Source organism: Agelaius tricolor, unplaced genomic scaffold (genome assembly GCF_023055355.1).
Source record: "Agelaius tricolor isolate 1412-34295 unplaced genomic scaffold, bAgeTri1.0.p SCAF_8, whole genome shotgun sequence".
NCBI classification, from domain to species: domain Eukaryota; kingdom Metazoa; phylum Chordata; class Aves; order Passeriformes; family Icteridae; genus Agelaius; species Agelaius tricolor.
The window spans coordinates 4,864,959-4,885,143 of NW_027269268.1; the positions used below are offsets into that span (position 1 = coordinate 4,864,959).

Here is a 20,185-nt window from a genome sequence, read left to right on the forward strand (position 1 = left end):
TGATTTGTGTACCAAGAAATACTGTTTTTTCTGTATTTCAGGTCTGGCTTCATGCACCCTACGAGCTTCATCTGTCGTTATTTGAGCACTTCATTGAACTCCTCACTGAGTCAAGGTATGAACTGATGAAAGCCTAGTAATGGGATTTACAGGATTAGATGATATTTAGAGGATGCTCCAATTTTAAATGGCCATCTCATTTCTTTTCTTCTTCCAGTGAAGCAGCAAAGAATGCAAAGTTAATGAGGGAATTCCAGCTCATCCCAAGACTGCTGTTGACTCTTCGAGACATGTCCCTGTCCCAGCCCACTATTGCTGCAATTAGCAATGTGCTGAGCTTTCTGCTTCAGGGCTTCCCCAGCAGCTATGACCTACTCAGGTAGTCCACACCTGAATAATTTTGTCTTTCTTGGTTCTGTTACCTTGGTCAAAAGTACTTCATGGTCATACTGCTGAAGAGTGTGTGACATGGAATGCTCATGTACTGATTTCTTTTTTTCCCCTCTATGAACTAGATTGAACTAGACATTGGCAATATATTGAAGCCTTGATTTGCATATGATTTTCAATTTGCATCTGACCAAGCATGGTTGAATGGTCAAACTGGTTTAATGTTCTACTGGTGAAAAGTAAAGGTTCTGAGCAGCCCCTTTTGTTCATGTAAAGCATTAAGCATTCCTTCTGAATGCCACTGAATATTATTTGACATGGGCTAAGAAGATAATTTTGGTTAAAATGCAGTTTTGATTACTATCTTGAATGTAAGGTTTAGTTCCAGATTTTTTCTTAATCATCACTGCATAAAAAGGTATTTAAGGATGTCAGATATAGTGCTACTAATTCTGATTGATGAAAATTACACTAGTTACTGCAATTCATATGTACAGGAGTATTTGAAATGCTTTAAGAATAGTTTAACTCCTTGAGAACTTGATTTTTTTCATCTCTTCTTTCATTATAATGGAAATGGATAAAATGTTGTGGGGTTTAGAAGCTCTTTGCATATGCATAGTCATGTTTTCAGCTCCTTACTTTTAAGTACAATTAAAGGTATCGGAAGCCTCAACATGAATATCTTCTTACCTGTCTTTGTTTTAATTATACAGGAAAAAAAAAATACTCAAGAATAAAACTATTGATTTACTTAAATGGTTACAGAATAGATTGTAGATGTGTGTTCTCTGTTCTCCTTCCTGGAAATAAAGAATGAAAAATGTTGCATAACTTGGGAAAAGTTGCACTAGCTAGGGGCCATTTCAGGTTAGCTGTAGAGGAAAGAGAAATATATTGCATCGCCTTTCTTGGAGTGGTACATCAGTGTCTTGTCATGGAAAACCATGACCCTGTGTTACATAACCTCAAGCTATAGGCATAAATGTTCTTCCAGAGCTGAGTAACCACTGTTTTGATCTAATTTTGATCTAATAATTGTTCAGCTGTAAGGAGTTGCAAATAATGTTTTGCTCTCCTTTAACTTGAGGTGTTCCTTTTACTAGGCCTCAGCGGTATCTCCCAGTTCCCTTTCCTGAATCCTAGCATTTTAAGGGTTCCTTACCTGCAGACTTGTCTGCAAGTATTCTATTAATTACTACAAATTAATTTGTGTTTTGGCTAGTAACTTTAAATGAAGACCATTTTTATCAATCTTCAGATGTGAGGAAGCTGACATTTTTGGGTATCTCCCTGTCGCTGGTGTCATGGTTTTATATTTAAGGTGAATTATTGATGGATGAGAGTGCATCTGTCATATCAATGAGTAATGTTTTTTCTGTATACATCAAGGTTTGGACAGTTCATCTCTTCCACTTTACCTACGTTTGCAGTCTGTGAGAAATTTGTGGTCATGGAAATAAACAATGAAGAAAAGCTTGACAGTGGTAAGTGTTGACAGTACTTAGAAGCAGTATAATAAAATATATTATAGTATCTTCTGAGCTTGAATACAAAAAATGTATAAATGTATCATGAACAATGTTACAATATTGTTATAACCTGACTGCCAGTTAGTGGGGCTTTAGTTTTCAGTATTGAGTGCAAAGCAGAGCAAAGCTTTTTTTTTTGTTTCCTTCATTTAACACCGTATGGTTTTGTTCTCTTTCCTCCACTTGCTCCCTCCAATCAGCTGTGTATCTCTGCTTCTTTGTGGAAAAAGGAGGAAAAACAAAACCAAACAACTGGTTGCTGGGTGCATCAGTCCTCCAGGTGTGAAAGAAGTGAAAGAATTAGCTAAGACTGCCTAGTAACCTTTTTTTAGGCAAAAAAAAGAAATGTTACCATCCTTCAATAATTCTGACATTGAACTGATTTGAGACCGTTTCTACCTTTATTGACATTGTGCAATTGCATTTTCAGTCTGTCTCCCTGAACAGAAATGTTTTAGTCCCACAGTGGATGTCAGCCAAATAAAAGAAGGATTATCCAAAGAACCTTTGTTTCTACATCTTTTGGCAATATACTGTTGTAGAGGGACAAGTGAGAGAGATATTTCTTCTTTTAGTTATATTGGTCTGGTGTCACAAAAAACAGGGTTTGGGCAGTCTGCACATTCTGGAGAGGAACTTTTCACAAGAGCATGTAGTGACAGGGTGATGGAGAATGGCTTCAAAATGAAAGAGAGTTAAGGTTGGATATATGGAAGAAATTCCTTACTGTGAGTGTGGTGAGGAGCTGGTGAGGCACTGGAACAGGTTGCTCAGAGAAGGTGTGGATGCCTCATCCCTGGATGTGTTCAAGGCCAGTTTGGATGAGGCTCTGAACAAACAGAGGAAGTCCACTGGAAGGTGTCCCTGCCTATGGCAGGGGGGGTAGGAACTTGATGGTCTTCAAGGTTCCTTCCAGCCCAAACCATTCCATGGTCTGGTGGAATTCATCATTATCTTCCTGTGCCTCACCTGTTCCTTTTGAATAGTTTTGGTTTTGTGGTCTCAAAGATGATTAAATTTGAGCTTTTTAGTGAAAAAGAGGGTATTGGGTATTGGAGAGAGATCCAGATTGGTCTTCCCATTGCAGGCCATGAGTTTCATTTCAGTTTTTTTCCCCCATGCTAACAGCAGCCTGAGATGGTTTTTGCCTACATAGGGGACTGAAGAACCTTGGGGAGAAATTCAGGGTGTGGCAGAAATGAAAAGAGAAGCTTTTAAGGCAAAAGGCATGAGATTTTTAGGCTAGTGGAGTTCACCACTTTTGTTGGATTTCTGCCATAGAAGATCCTTTGTGTCTCTATCTTGTGCACAAAACCTCAGTCCAGAAATTTTCTATTTATCTGTCTGTCTTCATTTTTGCATATGTTGCCTCAAGCTGTGCTGCCTTTTTTTTTTTTTAATAACGTAAAAGCAGGGTCCTTCTTTGACAGCATAAGCTACAGGAAGAGGGATTTGCAAAATAGCTGTAAAGTTAGTCCTGTGCTGTATGGATTGCCTTGGTTGCAGTAAATGTGTTTTTCAACTGATGATGAGCTTGGGGATGTGTTGAAAGAAAAGGAAACTAATTTTTCTCTCTCTTTCTTAGACTTGGAGGGATTTGGGAAGTATCAGGGTCACTTCCTTACAATTTCCACATCCCCCCGAACCACTCTGCTTTCAAAATGCAAAATGTTTATTTAATTACCATGTTTTGCAGTTTTGAGAGAAGGGAGGGATGGGAAGGAAAGGTGACAGATAGTGACCACCTCAGTTCAGATTATTGTCTGAGAAGCTATGATTCTCTTTTACCTGTTCTTCAAGCTGTCTGAAGTTTGTGGGACGGTGATAAGGAGGCACCAGACATTTCTCAGCACCATATTACAGTCTGCTTGCACTTTAGCACAGCTTCCTTGGAGCCTGAGTGGGGGGTCAGGTTGTATTTGCTTATGTATGGAATTTATGAATAGCCTTTAAAATGCCCAAGTACCAAAATCCTGATTTTGCCTCTTTTTTTTTTTTTGTTTGGTTTTATTCAATATTTAGGAACAGAGGATGATTTTGGAGGACTTGTTTCAGCTAATCTTATTCTACTGCGGAACAGGCTTTTAGATATCCTTCTGAAACTTCTATATACATCTAAAGAAAAGACAACTGTTAATTTGCAGTAAGTACAAAAAAACCCTTGAAGCAGAGAAAGGATATAATATTTTATTTCAAGGGGAAGAATTATACAGCCACCCTTCAAATCACTAGTTGAATTGCGTCGTTTTATAGGAAATGTTGAATGATTTATGCAGATGTCACTGAATTACTCTCAGGTATGCTAGTAGAAATGGGATACATTATTAATTTTGTTGTTTTCTCTCAACTTTGTGTGTGGCTATAGAAAAATAAAATCTGTCCAAGAGAAAACTTTCAGTTTTAGAGAAGTGGGATAGTCATCTTCTCATTTGGTTGAGATCCAGAGGCTTCAGTAGGGGTTATCATTAAGATCATTGACCCTAGAATGCCCCTTTAAATTGCAAAAAACACATTCAAATGTTCCCAAGTAACTCTTCCCATAATAAATACAAAGAAAGAAACAATCTTCCTTCATTTTTTTAATACCAGGTCATGAAGAAGTCATGTGAAAACTTCTTGTTCAACAAGATGATTTCAGTTCAAAGTCCATATTTGTTATCAAAAGCAGCTATTGGAGAAATCTCATGCAATGGAATTAGTCCCAGGAGCTGTATTTAGTCCTTCCTTTCTTCTAAACAAATGCACATTACCTGTTTCATATGAAGAGTTGATAAGTGGTATTACTTGTTTGTAGCAAACTTAACTAAGAATTTCCTCTGAAGGTTTTCCCTGCAGTGGAGGACATTTATTTTTGCTGTCTAGTAGAAAACTAAATGCTGTAAAATGTGACTTTTTTTTTTCCCCTTCACTTAGGGCTTGTGAAGAACTGGTCAAGACACTGGGTTTCGATTGGATTATGATGTTTATGGAAGAACATCTTCATTCCACCACAGTCACAGCAGCCATGCGAATTCTCGTGGTCCTGTTGAGCAATCAGTCCATCCTTATTAAGTTTAAGGAAGGTCTCAGTGGTGGAGGCTGGCTGGATCAGACGGATTCTGTCCTGACCAATAAGATTGGTACTGTGTTAGGTAGGCATCTCAGCCCCTGGGGGCTCAGGGGTTGCTGGGAGCACCTGTGCTGGGGTGTTGAGCTATGGGTTATTGTGGGGGTGCTCTCTGGCTGAGGCCTTCCTGTTACTCTTGTCTGTGCTGCCATCAGATGCTTCTGCACTTCATTTTTCTTACAAGCAAGAGTTAGGATTTCCTAGGCAAAAGGGAGTGGTTTTACAAAGCTGCCCATGACACAGATGCCATTGTAGTTCAGTTTTGGTGCATCATATGTAGCTAATTGGTTTTTTGTCTTACCATCAGGGTAAGGTTAAGTGTGTCCCGTGGGCAGGCGTGGCTGAGCTACTTGCAAAGGAAGCATAGAGCAGCACTTGATGCATACAATAAATAAAGATTCGGAAAATTTTGCTTGTTTGAGTCCTTTAATACTTAATTGTGCAGCATTATGTCTGAGCTGCTTTGACTAGTGAGTGCTGTGTCCATCAGATTTACCAGTTTGAATTTTTGCTGTCTTGGAAATTTCTGTGTTCACAGTATAGTCTCAGCATTTCTTTTCCTTTCCCTCACTGCACTCTCGTGTATACAAGCACACTTTCTATTAAAGGTTTTATTTAAAGTTCTTAAATCCTCTGTTAGCCAGCTTATCAGACCTCTCAGTTACCCCTGTGACCTAGAATTGTGTGTAAGATTTTAGTGCTACAGAGCCCATTTTGAGCATCTCTGAGCTGTCTGAAATGTGTCTCCAAATGTTTGAAATAACATTTGTCAGCTCTTTATAGAGAGGTGTAGTGGCAATTTCCCACCAACCTGTTTTGGTTTTTTTTTTCTAGTCAAAATAAAATAGTGCTTTTTAGATGAATGTCTATTCAGGCTCTGGTGCAAACTCATTGACATTAAATGAGGGTCTTTCATAAGCCTCAGTAGCCTTTAGATCAGAGCAGTGGTATCAATAGTACTTCATTGTTGTAAATAGCTGTTCAAGGAGCCACCTGTCTGTGTTGCAGCAGTACATGATCTGTTGCTGCACTAAAAGTTTTTCTGAATTGGTTCACTATAAGGAAGTAATTGAAGTCTTGTTGAAGTGATCTCCTTTCATGAAGAGGGATTTTCCTGAAATGAAAGTACAAAAATACAAAAAATATTTCTTTCTGCTTTGTATCCTTGATAGATTTCAAATATAGTATCTTGTTATTTTTGCTTAAAGAAAACTCTCTTTTTACTGTTTCCCACAATATATCCCTCAGGATATTCAGCTACAGGCATAGGATGGTTCTTTGCATTGCCATGAATTAGGAGGATTAAGGAAAATGGTTTTTCAGAAGCTGTAAAACCCATGCAAATATTTTCTTGTTAAAATAAAAAGCATCTGTTGTTTGGCTCATTCTGATTAAGGTTCTGTATTTTATTTAAGAAACAATTTTGCACATGCATTTCCCTTGCCTGGTTGTGCTTTAAAAACTTAAACCATTGGCTTTTTAGGGAATAGGCCATTCTTTATTCAGTATGTACTTTAAATGTCCAATATCATAAACATTTTCTTCAGTCACAAAATCTTTCGAAGTAAGATTTTGATTTACAATTACATTTGAAAGCATTTTTCAAGTTTCCCTATTTTTCCCATTATACTATCACTTTAATTGAGTCCAAGCTAGGCCGTGGTGAAAAAGATATTTTTAAACTTGAGTCTCATAACCTGATAGTGACAGATAATCTAATTTTTGTATGCTGTGTTTTTTAAGAAATCATAACATACTGGCTCCAAGATTTCTCATGAAACCAAGTATGATGAATTTTGTTGAAGGTTATTGATGGAATTTCGTCCACTGTGTAGCACAGATTTCATTAATTTGATTCCTGATAGAGATTTTCTGTTTAAAAAGTCAGTTTCTGGTGGAAAGTGTGTCTGTATTTGAGCCTCAGAAAAACCACCTGACCACTGGCAGTGTCAGACCAATGGCTCATAGTGCTGATGTGGAGACAGACCTGTCTTCCTGCCTCTTTCCTTGCTTGAAAATAAGTGCTTTTGCCACCTAGGTGTATTTTTTTTTTCCTTTAAGTAGGAAGTTGAAATAAGTAGGTAGAAGCATCACAAAAAGTGGTTCTGGCAGCACTTAAATAAAATAAGATTGTTTAAGGCTTACTACCAGCTGATTAATCATTAACAAAATATCTGAAACAAAATGCCTTTGAGACTTCTCTGGACACAAATTAGCTGCCCATTGACTTAAATGGACCATGGATTGCTGCTTCATTATATAAATCTGTAACTGAGATTAAGGTGATATTTTGATCTCAGCCAGCAAAATACCTATTTTCAGAAGCCTGGGTTTTAAAAGTCAGAAGTTATGGTCACAGCCAGAAAATGGATATGTGTGTAAGCAGTTATATTAAGCAGTCTGTATGGAACAGTGTCATCTATATGGTACTGGAAAGCAGTAATTTCCTTTATTTTTTAATTGTTTAAAAAAAATGAGACATCTGAAGCAGAATGGTGTTGTGTGTGATAGTCTGTATGTGCACGTTTGTTTTGTACAGCATCAGTTTCTGAGGAGGTTCCCTTTTAATCTCACCAGGTGAGCAAGAAAGGTCCTCACAGGCAATTCCCTCTTAACATTGTTGCCTTTGTGCCTTGTTTTCTGTCCCAGGGTTCAATGTTGGCCGGAGTGCTGGTGGCAGATCGACGGTGCGGGAGATTAACCGGGATGCTTGTCACTTCCCAGGCTTCCCCGTTCTGCAGTCCCTTCTCCCAAAGCACACGAACGTGCCCGCACTCTATTTCCTCCTCATGGCCCTTTTCCTGCAGCAGCCAGTCACTGAACTGCCTGAAAACCTGCAGGTCAGTGCACCTGTCATCAGCAGCCAGTGTAATCAGGGTGCCAAGGTAGGGATTATCCAGTAAGATGTGAATGCAATTCTGTCTGTCGTGAAAGAAAATAATGAATTAACCAGGCCCTTTCCTTCTCTGCAGCTGACTCACAGTCATGATGTGGTGTTTAGTTCTATGCCCTTTGGGTTGGGAGTATGTAGAAGCCAACCTGTCACTGGTGTCACTCTGGTCCATTTTGGGGTCAAATGAGAAGTAGATCCCTAGTTCAAGCTGGCATGCTGTGGGCATTGAAGGGAACATAATCTTTTGCTTACTTGCTTTGGTTGTGAGGTGGGTTTTTTGTGTTTTTTTGTTTAAGAAGTGGGCAGTTGCTATGTTAAAGAGAGTTCACAGGTTACAAGCAAAACAAGGTTGCTTTTATTTCAGAAAGTCTGTGTGGTTTTATAGGGAGACAACTCAGTTGTTGCTGAAAAAATGTTGATTGTTCTTATTCTGAACAGGTTATATTGGGCTTTTTTGACAAGAGTAGATACTCTATTACCTACAACAGTCCTAGGAAACCCCAGGGTAGTGCCTTATGAAGAAAAGCCACACACTCCATTCTAGATAGACAGGGTGCCTATTTAAAATGGGTGCAGTGCTGACATTATTTATTAGTGAGAACTGAAAAGTAGAACTTCAAACCAGAAGGTGCCCGGTTTCTTTCTCAAGAGGAGTACTTCACAGCACATTCAGCACTCTGCTACCATGAGGCAGAGTTGTGAAACTCACTCCTCTGCCTACAGCACTGAAGTATGACACTGTTAAACTGAAACTAAATTCAACTACTTAATAGCACTCTTAATGCTAGAGGTGGACACTTGGTTCCTTTTTATTTTTAATTTATTTATTATTTAGACTTGCTGGAAAATACAACTTGATTTGTTTGTGTTGTTCTTTTTTTTTTTCTATGGAATACCATGTGGGTTTTACTGCTAGATGTGGGTCAACAAAGTTGATTGTATGGCACATCTGCTGACAATTCTTTTGTTTCAAAACATTTGCATACTTTATGAGAAGTGAGAAGAAAGTGAGAAGATGAGAGTTACAGTTCCATTAGCTCATGGTTAAAAGAAATTTTCTTCAGTGACATGTGACCTTCATATGACATTTGGTGATAAAGTTTGGAGGATGTAAACTAATTTTTTATCTACTGCAAAATGAGTGTATTGTATCTGTAATAAGAAGCAGTATACAATTGCCCAGGATAAAAGGATCATTTAATGTCTTCTCTTTCACCTCTTGCAGTTTGATTTAGACTCCATTTGGACATTCATATTTGGAGTTCCTGCCTCCTGTGGCACTGTTACCTCCTCAATACACAGTGTTTGCACAGAAGCTGCCTTCTTGTTACTGGGAATGCTGAGGAGCATGCTGAATTCTGTAAGCATCGGAAATTTTGCTTGTATTTCAGTATACTGTGTTGTTCAAGTTTTCCACGTGGTTAAAAGCCAAATTAGAAGGGTCAAGGTTTTGTTAGTATCATGACAAAATTGGCTGTTAGTCTTGTAATACTTGGTGGAAAGTGTAATTTTCTTGGGTTTTTCTATGTTACTTTTTTCCCTGTATCTGTGGAAATATTAGTAGCAACAAAATTATCACTGTTTTTCCACAAAAAGGCTGAGCTTTCTGTTCAGCTGCAGTTAAAATGAAACAAGAAAGCAGAAGGATACAATGTCCTCGTCAGAGATAATTCCGTTTCTTTCCCGATTAACATCATGGGAGAATGTTTGAGACTCTGTATCCCATCTGCTCAGAGCTTTGTGAGTTGCAGATTTCGTTCAGGAACCTTCCCCATGCAGAGAAGTCCCTGACTACGAATAGCCCCATGCCAGAAGAAATTAATTTACTGCCAGAGAAGTGTGTCATCTTCTCATCTTTGAATCTAATGTCAAGAGTAGGGAAAGTTGGTTTCTCAGTAGGAAAATTATGTATTTCCTTGAAGCCAGAATGTGTTATCTGCTGAAAATTGCCTCCTGAAGTGCTTGAAAAGCAGCACCTGTTTGGTTGTCACCTGTTGGATCATCATGTGTATGTGATATGCTCTATTGCTTGCATGTTTCTCCCAAGGTAACATGTCCAGAAGCATCTTCTGGACAAGTGTACCTGCTGCAGAACCCATTCCTGTTGTCACATGTTCGGTCTCTCTGCTGGTGACCGATCACTGTGTTTGGTCCTCACCTCTTTGGATACACTTCAGACATGCTTAGAGACGTGCTGTGTCTTGTGTGCTGATGCCAGGCATGTTCAACTCTGCCATCGCATTTTGGGTTGGCTTCAGTCTGCTCATGTTTGCCAATATTTCTGAGTCATTACATGACAGGGCACACATTTTAGCTTATGGTCAATGATGTGCTGTAAAATGCTGTTGGTCTCCTGTTTGAAATGTGCTTGAAAGCGTGCTCTTCCTTTCTGAAGCAAATATTCAAGTGCTGCAGTCTGTGCTAATCTGGTGTTTGTTTCCCAACGCAGCCCTGGCAGTCAGAGGAAGAAGGCTCTTGGCTTCGGGAATATCCAGTCACCCTGATGCAGTTCTTTCGGTACTTGTATCACAATGTACCTGACCTCATTTCCCTGTGGATGAGTCCAGAGTTCCTGTGTGCGCTGGCTGCAACAGTGTTTCCTTTCAACATCCGGCCATACTCTGAGATGGTAGGAAATCCAGCTGCTTGCCTTTTTATTTCTCACATGAGTGTTGCTTTTGAGGATTTATCAATTACCAGTCATACCAAGATAAAGCTCTACTCAGTTGCACAAGAGGTCATCATCAGGGCTGAGCTGAATGTTTTGTACTTGGGTTGTGGATCTGAGAGAAGAGTGTGTTAAACTGCAGTGCAGTTGTTGTGCAGGGACATCAGAAGCAGCATTTTAGGGGCAATAGGCAGTTTGCTTGTTTTCTAGAGGGCATTATTTTCGATCGTATGAAAAATGCGAGCTCAAATTTACACAAGCAAAAGAGACTGTCAGCCCTCTGCTCTGGAGGATGTGATGAAACCCAAAACCTCTTTTTCCTCACATTTCCCATTCCCATTTCTGGTTTTGTGGCTTAACTACAAAGCAATGTTCTTGTGTTTCCTGAAACTACTGAGCTCAAGCCAAGAGAGGGTGTGAATTCAACTTTGCTTGCATTGTTGGCTGAAGTTTTCTTTGAGCCTAGTGTCATTTGCATATGATACTATTTCTAGAATATGAATGGAAAGGGAAAAAACAGATATTGTTAGCCAGCATCTAAAAGTAATTTTATTAAGAACATGGAAGGATAATTAGTCTAGAGGTTGCCAAATGCTAGAACTATGGAGAGTATGATAAAAAAAACTTCAGGAAATAATAACTTGTGGTATGCTATTATTTTGTTGTCAATAAAAGTGGGAGACCAATTTTTAACAATGCCTACTGGTGAGTCTCTCTTAAAGACATGGGGATTTTTGCTTTTTTGTTAAACTTGCATTTCAAGTACATACTAGGAGCTTGCTCTCTCTCAAAAAAGTTCCACTTACAAACTGGTAATGCTGATTTGGCATTCACCTGTACAGAGTTTTTAGAGGAGCCTTGTGTCTCTAAGCAGACTTTAACTACTAGATCCCTTAAAATTCTGTTTAGCTGCCTGGCAACTTGAGCTCTTTGCTGTCTGAGGGTGCTCTTCACTCCAAATTGGTTTACTCCTCCAGTGTTTCTGTTTGCCCAAATGTGTAGCACTAATCAGTGCCTGGTGAAATACCTGAATCACAGCCAGATTTCTGCAATAAAACATTATAATTTAAATTCAGCCTTGGGAGAAGATTCTTAACTTTTTTAAACGTCTTTCAGCTTTTCTGAGATTGCTATTAAAAATAGAAAGAATACATATTTGGGCTTCTCTTAATTTCTTAAAAACACTCTCCTGCTAAAGCAGACCAAATGTTCAAAACATTTGGTTACTTGACATGTAAGCTGGCGATGCAAGAATCCTGTTGAGGGAAATCATATTGTCTCATCTTTCATTTAAGGAAGGGAGTTGCATAGAAAGAGTCAGTCTTCTGGATTTGACAGCTTTCATTACTGTTTGTGCTTTTGTTACAGTCCTCTTTAAGAGCTAGCCTTTCAAGGTTTCTGTTCATCAGAAATGGGAAAGCTGTGGAGACCCTTTTTTTTTTCTTCTTCTTTTAGAGATTTTTGGGAAACCGGCTTACCCATAACTGCACTCTGATGAAGGTATTGTATTAAAAGAAAAAAAAAAGGCTCAGTTCCTTTTTTGTTTTATGTTATGTAAGCTTGATGGCCTTTTTTTAGTTGGCTTCTGTCTTGATTTTATTTTAACGGCTTTAGTTAATAACTTTTTCAAAACATTTCTTTTTTTTTTTTTTTTTCAATGAGAACATTTATTTTTGCCAAGTATCTAGAAATCATCCAATTCTGTTGGTCAGGGAGCATGAAATGTAACTCATGCCAGATCATCATTTGCCTTGAGAATCCAAAACTGGATGTTTCCATATTGGAGAAGTGATTCTGAATATCATAATTTTCTAAAAAGGCTTCTTAAGAAGCAAAATGTGAAGTGAAATACCTTTAGAAAGACAAGCAAAAAACAGAGAAGTGAAGAAACTGCCATTAATTAGCTGATCTCTGCAGTTTTAACATGCTGGTTTTTACAGGTCACTGATCTCGATGACGAAGTTGGGTCCCCGGCTGAAGAGTTTAAGGCCTTTGCAGCTGATTCTGGCATGAACAGGAGCCAATCAGAATACTGCAATGTGGGCACCAAGACCTACCTGACCAACCACCCTGCCAAGAAGTTCGTGTTTGACTTCATGCGTGTGATGATCATTGATAACCTATGTCTCACACCAGCCAGCAAACAGACTCCACTGGTAGACCTTCTGCTAGAGGTAGAACTTCTTTGTGGTTTAGTTTGGTTTTGTTATTTGAGCTTAGTTGTGACACCTTATTTTCCTAAAATGTTTTTTCTTCTATTACCTTACAAAGTTAGGCTAGTGGTAACCTGAGATTCAGTGGAATTGTCATGAAATAAGAGTGGAGAAAAAAAGAAACACTAATGTTTCATAAAGAGTAGCTTGCTCACTTTTCTTTAATGGCTTGGAAAACCAGCGTAAGAAGCTTTCTTCAAGTTTTATTTTGTGGAGTATGATTCAGTGGTTAAGCACCTTTCCAACCATGACAACTCTATTGACTTTGTTGAAAATTTAAAACCCCTGTAGAAATTAGGGTTTCTGTTCTGTTTGTATTAGATAAAAAGAAATTGTGCCATAGATGGTGTCAGTTAGATAAAAAGACATACGGGTTCATATACATTAAAACCTCACAAAACTGTGTTGTCTTGCTGTCAATCAACTTCTGAAGTTCATGACACATGAAGAAAGCATTGTCCTGCTAATGAGGTGAGGCGAGGAGGTGAGGAGTTCAGTTACTGTTTAACTGCCTACACCTTCAGATGGTACATTTTGAAATGTTCACATCACTTCTCATTCACCTTGATCTACCTCTTAACTACCTCACCTTATGTGTTGCTGAGTCTCCCAGAATTTTTTTGAAAGCTGCAGGAATTTTGGGCCCCACTTGCATGCTTGTATATTTCCTAACAAGTTTCCTGGGGCAGCTGGGCACCTCTTTGCTGTCACTAAGCAAAAACAAATGAAATGTCAGAAGATGTCAGTTATCCACAGACACGGGAGGCATATTTGAGATCATGTTCAAGTGGCTGCAGTTCTTCACAGCTCTTTTAACTTGTTATCACTTATCAGTGTTACTTGCCCATTAGCATAAATAGAATTAGGTAGGTACACCCTGCCAAACTTACTGTTATTTCTCTTTCTGCAACTTAAACGTTTGATGTGTCCCATTTGCTCATTGTTTACTGAAGAAGGTGACTTGTGTCAACTAGAAAATCACAGGTTGAACATATGTTTATAGTGTAGAGTTTCATGTACCTTTTCATTATGTGTTCTTTTCCAGTACCTGTTATGGCAGAAGATAAATTTCCTGGATTTAAAAAGGAATAATGTATGCTTTGCAAGACTGCATGCAGCCAGTGTATACTCGATGTGCATGCTTAGATTTTTGATAAAGACAAAACTTTTTTATTTGAGACAGAATGTTAAGAGAAAAAAAAATGTAATTCATGGGAGCTGAGAGAAAAGGAAATAATGTAGAACACCATCCCTCTCCCTCTTTTTTGTTCAGAGATAATAATTATCTTAATATTATTTTAATATCATTTTTTAGGCTTCTCCTGAAAGGTCAACACGAACCCAGCAGAAGGAGTTTCAGACATATGTTTTGGATGGAGTGATGGACCACCTACTTGCAGCTGATGTTTTATTGGGTAATATACCAAAGTTTAATAGTCAATCTATTGATTTGGACACCAGGTTTTGATTCTGTGACTTTTTATTTTTTGGTAGTCTGTTTTGTTGCAACTTTGATAGTCTTAATTTTTTTCCCCTGCCCTTTCTTTTCCTTTGATGTGTAAATTGTGTTGATGTGCTTGCATGTTCCGTCCCTACCTTTATCATGCCAAAGCTGTAAGATAAGTTATTCACAAAAACTACATGGCTTAGGGGGTCCAGTCACATTTCATGGTGGCTTGCTGGACTTCCCTGGAGCTCTTGGGCTGCTCTGCCTCCATCCCAGGTGTCATAAGGAACTGTATGCATTTCTGTTCAGACTTCCTTGTAAGGTTCCCCATTTCTTGCCACAGCAGTAATTCAATAAATTTAATTTAATAATAACACCCACAGTCTTCCTGTGGGTTCAGTGCATTAATAAAATAAATCCAGAATAATGTTTTAAAAATCCAGAATCGTTTTTTAAAAGATAAAATAAAAGTCCAGAGCCGTGGTTGCTTACATCAAAGGGATTTTGTATTGTAGGGAAGCCATGAGGTTTTAGCTTTCATTGACTGAATCTCTTTGTCTTTTATAGAAGTCTAGAAAGCATAAACTAATGTGAATGTATTTATGCAGATGGGGTTTGAAAGCATTTGACAAATGTAGAAAACTTTGGGGTTTTTATTACCTAGGTGAAGATGCATCTCTGCCTATAACGAGTGGAGGAAGCTACCAAGTGCTGGTGAACAATGTGTTTTATTTTACACAGCGTGTGGTAGATAAGCTTTGGCAGGGCATGTTCAACAAAGAATCCAAGCTTCTTGTGGACTTCATAATCCAGCTCATTGCACAGGTAACAGGACTGTTTGTTGTATTACCCTGCCTGAAAAACCATTTTTGCAGATTATGTGGAAATGCATGGAGTGATGTCACTAAACAATCTGATAGTGATATATGTTTGGGAAAAGCACAGAATATGCTTTTCTTTCTCAGGCTCACTCTCTCTTTACAGAGCTTTCTTAGCACATCTTTCTGTGAAGAGCAGTTGAGTAAGAACTGCTCTCAGATCACATTATTTTTTTAGAAATTCCCCCCCCCAAAATAAACAATGAAATATGCCTCATATGAATTTTGAGACGTTCCCTAAATTTACCTTGACATTTTTGGGAACCTTCCTCACACACTTTTATTTGAAATTGTTAGAAGACTTACTGTTAGAAATCAACAGCATCTTTATAGATGTTAAAATTCAAAGTGTTTAATCATTAATGTCATTTTAGTCCTTGAAATTAATGGAATTGACACTTAGAGTAAAATGCTAATTCTGGAAAATGAGCTTGGGTCAGTTCAAGGGAAGATGGTGTGCCAGTAAAATGAGTTGCTGCTACTTCTGATCATGTTTTTTTTTTACTTCCCTTCAGTCAAAAAGAAGATCTCAGGGACTCTCGCTGGATGCCATTTATCACTGCCTGAACAGAACCATCCTGTATCAGTTCTCAAGAGCGCACAAAACTGTTCCTCAGCAAGTGGCTCTCCTTGATTCCCTAAGGGTCCTTACTGTAAACAGGAACTTAATTTTGGGACCTGGAAATCATGATCAGGAATTCATCAGCTGCCTAGCTCACTGCTTGATTAATCTTCATGTGGGAAGGTAAATATGTCAGACAGAAGTGCATTCCACAGCCAGGGCAGGGAAGTACTAAAATGACCCTTTTTTACTCACCTTGCAAATAAGTCAGCAAATTTTGGAGGGCTGTTTATAATTTTCCAGCCAGTGAGTTGCAAGCAAGCTTAAGAAATTCATTTTGAGACAACACTAGGTTTGGAGATCCTGGAAATAGAGAACATTTTTACCTCCTTTTGTAGAGGTATTTTAAATACTGACAAATGTGTTTATCCAACTATTTTGTTGTTGACCTTTTATAAATTGAAATGTTTTAAAGATAGAAGGAAGCACTTGTGCTAGGTAATTAATAGTCAGAGGGTCCTGTCACTGGATTTACTGTCTGTTGAATCACTTCATACAAGCTCAATATCTTGGTATTTCTTCTGTATAGCATTGAGTAAGGCCAGTCATGCATTAAATCAGGCGTCTGTGGCAAATGCTGTAGACACCTCCTTTCCTGCATTGCTGCAAATGCCAGCCTGGCATTTTCATTTGTTCTTTCCAAGAAGATCCACAACTTGTGTTTTATCCAAAGATACTTAGTAACAGTCATCAAACCCCAGTGTTCTCCATTTCTGACCTTGTCTGTTCTGTGTTTCTTCAAATATCACCATCTTCTGCTAGTGACACCAGTATCTGTGGCACATCATCTCTTCATAAACCTTCAGTTCAGCTTGTGACCACAAATTGTCAGACCTCAAATGGACAGAAGTGAAGATGCTTTGCTGTAGTAGTGTGTATTAATCTTTGTGAATCTGATACAAAATCAAATGCTTTATCTTGGCTTGGGTTTTTGTGTCTTTTTATTCTGATGATTGTTAATCCATTGTGTGTTTGTAGCAATGTTGATGGGTTTGGATTGGAAGCAGAAGCCAGGATGACAACTTGGCACATTATGATCCCCTCTGATATAGAACCAGATGGAGTCTACAATCAAGATGTCAGTGAAGGTAATCTGAGAATGACAAAGCCACAGATGTCTCATAATGCCACTTCGGTATTGTCATCACTAATCTTTTACCCCAGTGACCCAGGGCAGGGTCTTATGGTATGTGTGTGTTACCCAGTTACTCTCTGGAGGGGCACCAGGACTGTGTGTGTATAAAATTGCATAAAAAATAGATGAAAAGGCTCTTCAAGGAAGTACCAAGATAGACACATTGAGGATAAATTAATGTTTTGTTAGAATAGTAAGAGTTCTTCATTGTTTTCTGGACATTCTCCAGAATTAGAAAGACAATTTTATGTGCACTGCTTTAAATGCAATAGAAGTGGCTCATTTTAAGATAAGAAATATATGGTATAAACTATACAGTTACTATTTTGTGGTATGCTTACAATCTTTCACTCAAAGGAAATTTATGACCTTGCTATGGAAGAAAGTATTCAGTGATTCTTAAATGTGTGTATTTAATATTGATGCAGGTACTTAGGCACACGTTATATGTGAAAATGCTGAAGCATAATGTACATATAGAATTATATATATATTTATAGACACAGACTCTTATAAGGGTTTTTCAATCTAATTTTGTTAATAGATGGGTGTGGGAGATGAGTCACAACTAATCAGAGCCAGTGTTTCAAATTCACAGGGAAAAAACTGTCAAAATTAATTGCTGGACTTTCTGATAGCATACATAATGGCAAAAACAGGCGTTCTGGCCAAAGGCATTTCACACATCATGCAAGGGGGGGGGGAGAAACTACAGTGTAATCACAGAAATTATTAATTTCCTTACTGTAAAAATGTCAATGCTATGAACACTGTAGAGAGCTTGCTGTTTGTGATCTTGTACTTATGCAGGTCGCCAGCTTCTTTTAAAAGCCATAAACAGAGTGTGGACAGAGCTGATCCACAGTAAAAAACAGGTTTTGGAAGAAGTTTTCAAAGTGACACTGCCTGTCAATGATCGTGGCCAAGTGGATATAACTGTTGCCAGACCTTTCATTGAGGAAGCGAGTTTAAAATGTTGGCAAAATCATTTGGGTAAGTCCTGACTTGAGGATTTGGCTGTCCTGAAGGATGGATTTCCTCAGCATAAACTGTATGCACTGGATGTTTTAATATAGGCTCAACTTTTTTTGTAGCTGTAAATACTCTATAAACTGGCACTGTGTAATTCAGAATCCTTCAGAAACAAGACCATAAACAGGATATTCTTACACTCCAGTGCAGAGGGCCCTTTCTGAGTTAGCAAATAGCTTATTGTGGATTACAGTGGTAGAAGCATTGAGCTCCTCCCCATGAACCCTTGAATTGTGGTGACCTCTATTACCATTCCCAGGATTAGATTCCAATTATGGAATTGTAATATCTGCTGTCTAAACTCTTGCTAATTAAGTCAATTCCCCCTCTCCAGGCAGGGAGGGGGATCCTCTTGAGCATGTCTGGGTGCAGACTGCTAACTCTTGGTCTGGTGTTGAGATGGGAAATTGGTGGCTGAGCAGTCCTTCTCTAGTAGCAGGGATGCTATGACTAATTCTTGGCTAGGAAATATGTTCAGCATAGGAAGCAGTTCTGCAGGAAAAGGACCCAGGAATCCTGGTGGACAAGTTATAGACAAATTAGCTCTGCATCCATGTAATAAAGAACAATTGGTGCTTGACTGAATTAGCAAGAGTTTAGACAGCAGATATTACAATTCCATAATTGTAACTTGATTCCATAGATGTGACTCATTTGATTATTTCACAGTTCTGAAGTAATTGAGGTTAACCTGGATGTACAGAAAACATATTTGGAAACCTGGAATACTTGTTTTTGCAGTAGCTGTGTTTTTGTGTGTTCCTGGCTGATGTTTGTTAAGGTTTCCAATATCTCCCTCATGGCCAGTGTATTTGCAGAAAGCGTTTGAGTACAGCTACACCTTTTTAGAAGCAACAGAAAAGGTCATTCTATCTAAAAAAAACAAGTATAATGGGGGGAGGGGGAAAAAACCCTTCTTAAAAGTGCTCCCAACCCTTTGTTTTTCAGCTCATGAGAAAAAATGCATCAGTAGAGGAGAGGCTTTGGTTCCAACCACACAGTCCAAACTTTCAAGAGTCAGCAGTGGATTTGGCCTCTCTAAACTGACTGGTTCCAGGAGGAACCGCAAGGAGAGTGGGCTGAGTAAACACAACCTCTCCACACAGGTATTTTCTGTCAAGAAATAACATGCAGTCTAAAATCCAGCAATATATGTTCAGGATTTGTGGTAAATATCCCAAGGTGGGGTATCTTGCACAGGGTGAAGTATTATCTTGTGCTTGGTTTTCTTTCCTTTTTTTGACTCTCCAGACTGGACATCTTGCTTCTGTGTATCTAATTTAGTAGGTCCATGTGCATATCTGTAACCTTAAGCTAAGAGTCAGAGCCCTTCATTGTTGGTGAGACTGCTCAGTTGCTTCTGGTTCATGACTGTGGTAGTCTGGGTCTTAAGTTCAGTTTGCAATGCTGCACTGAAATGGAAGCTGTGATACAGATGTTGGGTTTTTTCCCCATTCTGCCCTCAAGATGGAAAGAGGGGTTTGAAAATTTTGTGGAAAAATATGCTGCCAGTTCTCTTTCTGAGCTGAAAATTAGTGGAATTGAGAAATTAATGAATTCTCAGTGCTCTCAGTCCTTTTGCTGGTGAGTAGGTATATAATGAAGGGGAAAGGGAAGAACTTAACAAATGGAGCTGACAGGAACTGGTCCTGGTTGTATCAGAAGAGGAAGCAATAAGTGAAAACAGAGATACCATGGGACAAAGTGAGGAGGGGTGGGTGTCTTGAGGATTTCCAGCAAACTAGGCACTATCCACAAAATATTACTTAAAAGGAAGAAGGGAAGAGTACTCTTTCCAGTGCCAATCTGTTTAGGAATGTTCTGAATGTTTATTTTAAGGAACTATTCTTTGTGAGCAAGTTTAGCAATGTGGTGTATTCCTAGGCTTTTCATTCAAACTCTTGTTTATAAGAACAAACTCTTGTTTATTCTGTTTGTCACCTTGTTTTTTGTCTTAGGAAATTTCCCAGTGGATGTTTACTCACATTGCAGTGGTTCGGGACCTGGTTGATATGCAGTATAAAGAATACCAGGAGGTATGGATGGCTTACAGTGCTAATTACCTGACACTGATACTTCAGCCTGTTAAGTTATACCAATGCCATTTCTCAGTATGAGACTTGTGAAATATTGGCCTCTCATAGGTGAAATGCATGGATGTTTACAAACAGTTGTTATTTTTAAGGGATTTTTAGGTACAATCAAATAAACAAACTCATTTTGATCTGGTTGTAGATTAAAATTTTTGTAGCAATATCACATGTTAAGT

General features: G+C 38.5%; 1 protein-coding gene across 8 annotated transcripts in view; it reads left to right on the top strand.

Annotated features, from left to right (window-relative positions):
• The window catches only part of WDFY3 (WD repeat and FYVE domain containing 3), a 152,128-nt gene that overhangs the window by 106,917 nt on the left and 25,026 nt on the right, over nucleotides 1-20,185 (top strand). For 4 of the 8 annotated variants that reach the window (XM_071431454.1, XM_071431458.1, XM_071431459.1 and 1 more), the window contains 17 exons: nucleotides 42-115; nucleotides 218-379; nucleotides 1,783-1,877; nucleotides 3,945-4,065; nucleotides 4,836-5,053; nucleotides 7,678-7,913; nucleotides 9,147-9,281; nucleotides 10,371-10,550; nucleotides 12,045-12,089; nucleotides 12,530-12,763; nucleotides 14,118-14,217; nucleotides 14,914-15,074; nucleotides 15,643-15,872; nucleotides 16,728-16,837; nucleotides 17,695-17,877; nucleotides 18,865-19,022; nucleotides 19,875-19,952. In XM_071431454.1, the coding sequence (XP_071287555.1) occupies nucleotides 42-115; nucleotides 218-379; nucleotides 1,783-1,877; nucleotides 3,945-4,065; nucleotides 4,836-5,053; nucleotides 7,678-7,913; nucleotides 9,147-9,281; nucleotides 10,371-10,550; nucleotides 12,045-12,089; nucleotides 12,530-12,763; nucleotides 14,118-14,217; nucleotides 14,914-15,074; nucleotides 15,643-15,872; nucleotides 16,728-16,837; nucleotides 17,695-17,877; nucleotides 18,865-19,022; nucleotides 19,875-19,952 (2,520 nt within the window). The remainder of the gene's footprint in view (nucleotides 1-41; nucleotides 116-217; nucleotides 380-1,782; nucleotides 1,878-3,944; nucleotides 4,066-4,835; nucleotides 5,054-7,677; nucleotides 7,914-9,146; nucleotides 9,282-10,370; nucleotides 10,551-12,044; nucleotides 12,090-12,529; nucleotides 12,764-14,117; nucleotides 14,218-14,913; nucleotides 15,075-15,642; nucleotides 15,873-16,727; nucleotides 16,838-17,694; nucleotides 17,878-18,864; nucleotides 19,023-19,874; nucleotides 19,953-20,185) is intronic. The other 4 variants (XM_071431457.1, XM_071431460.1, XM_071431461.1 and 1 more) reach the window with 2 other exon arrangements.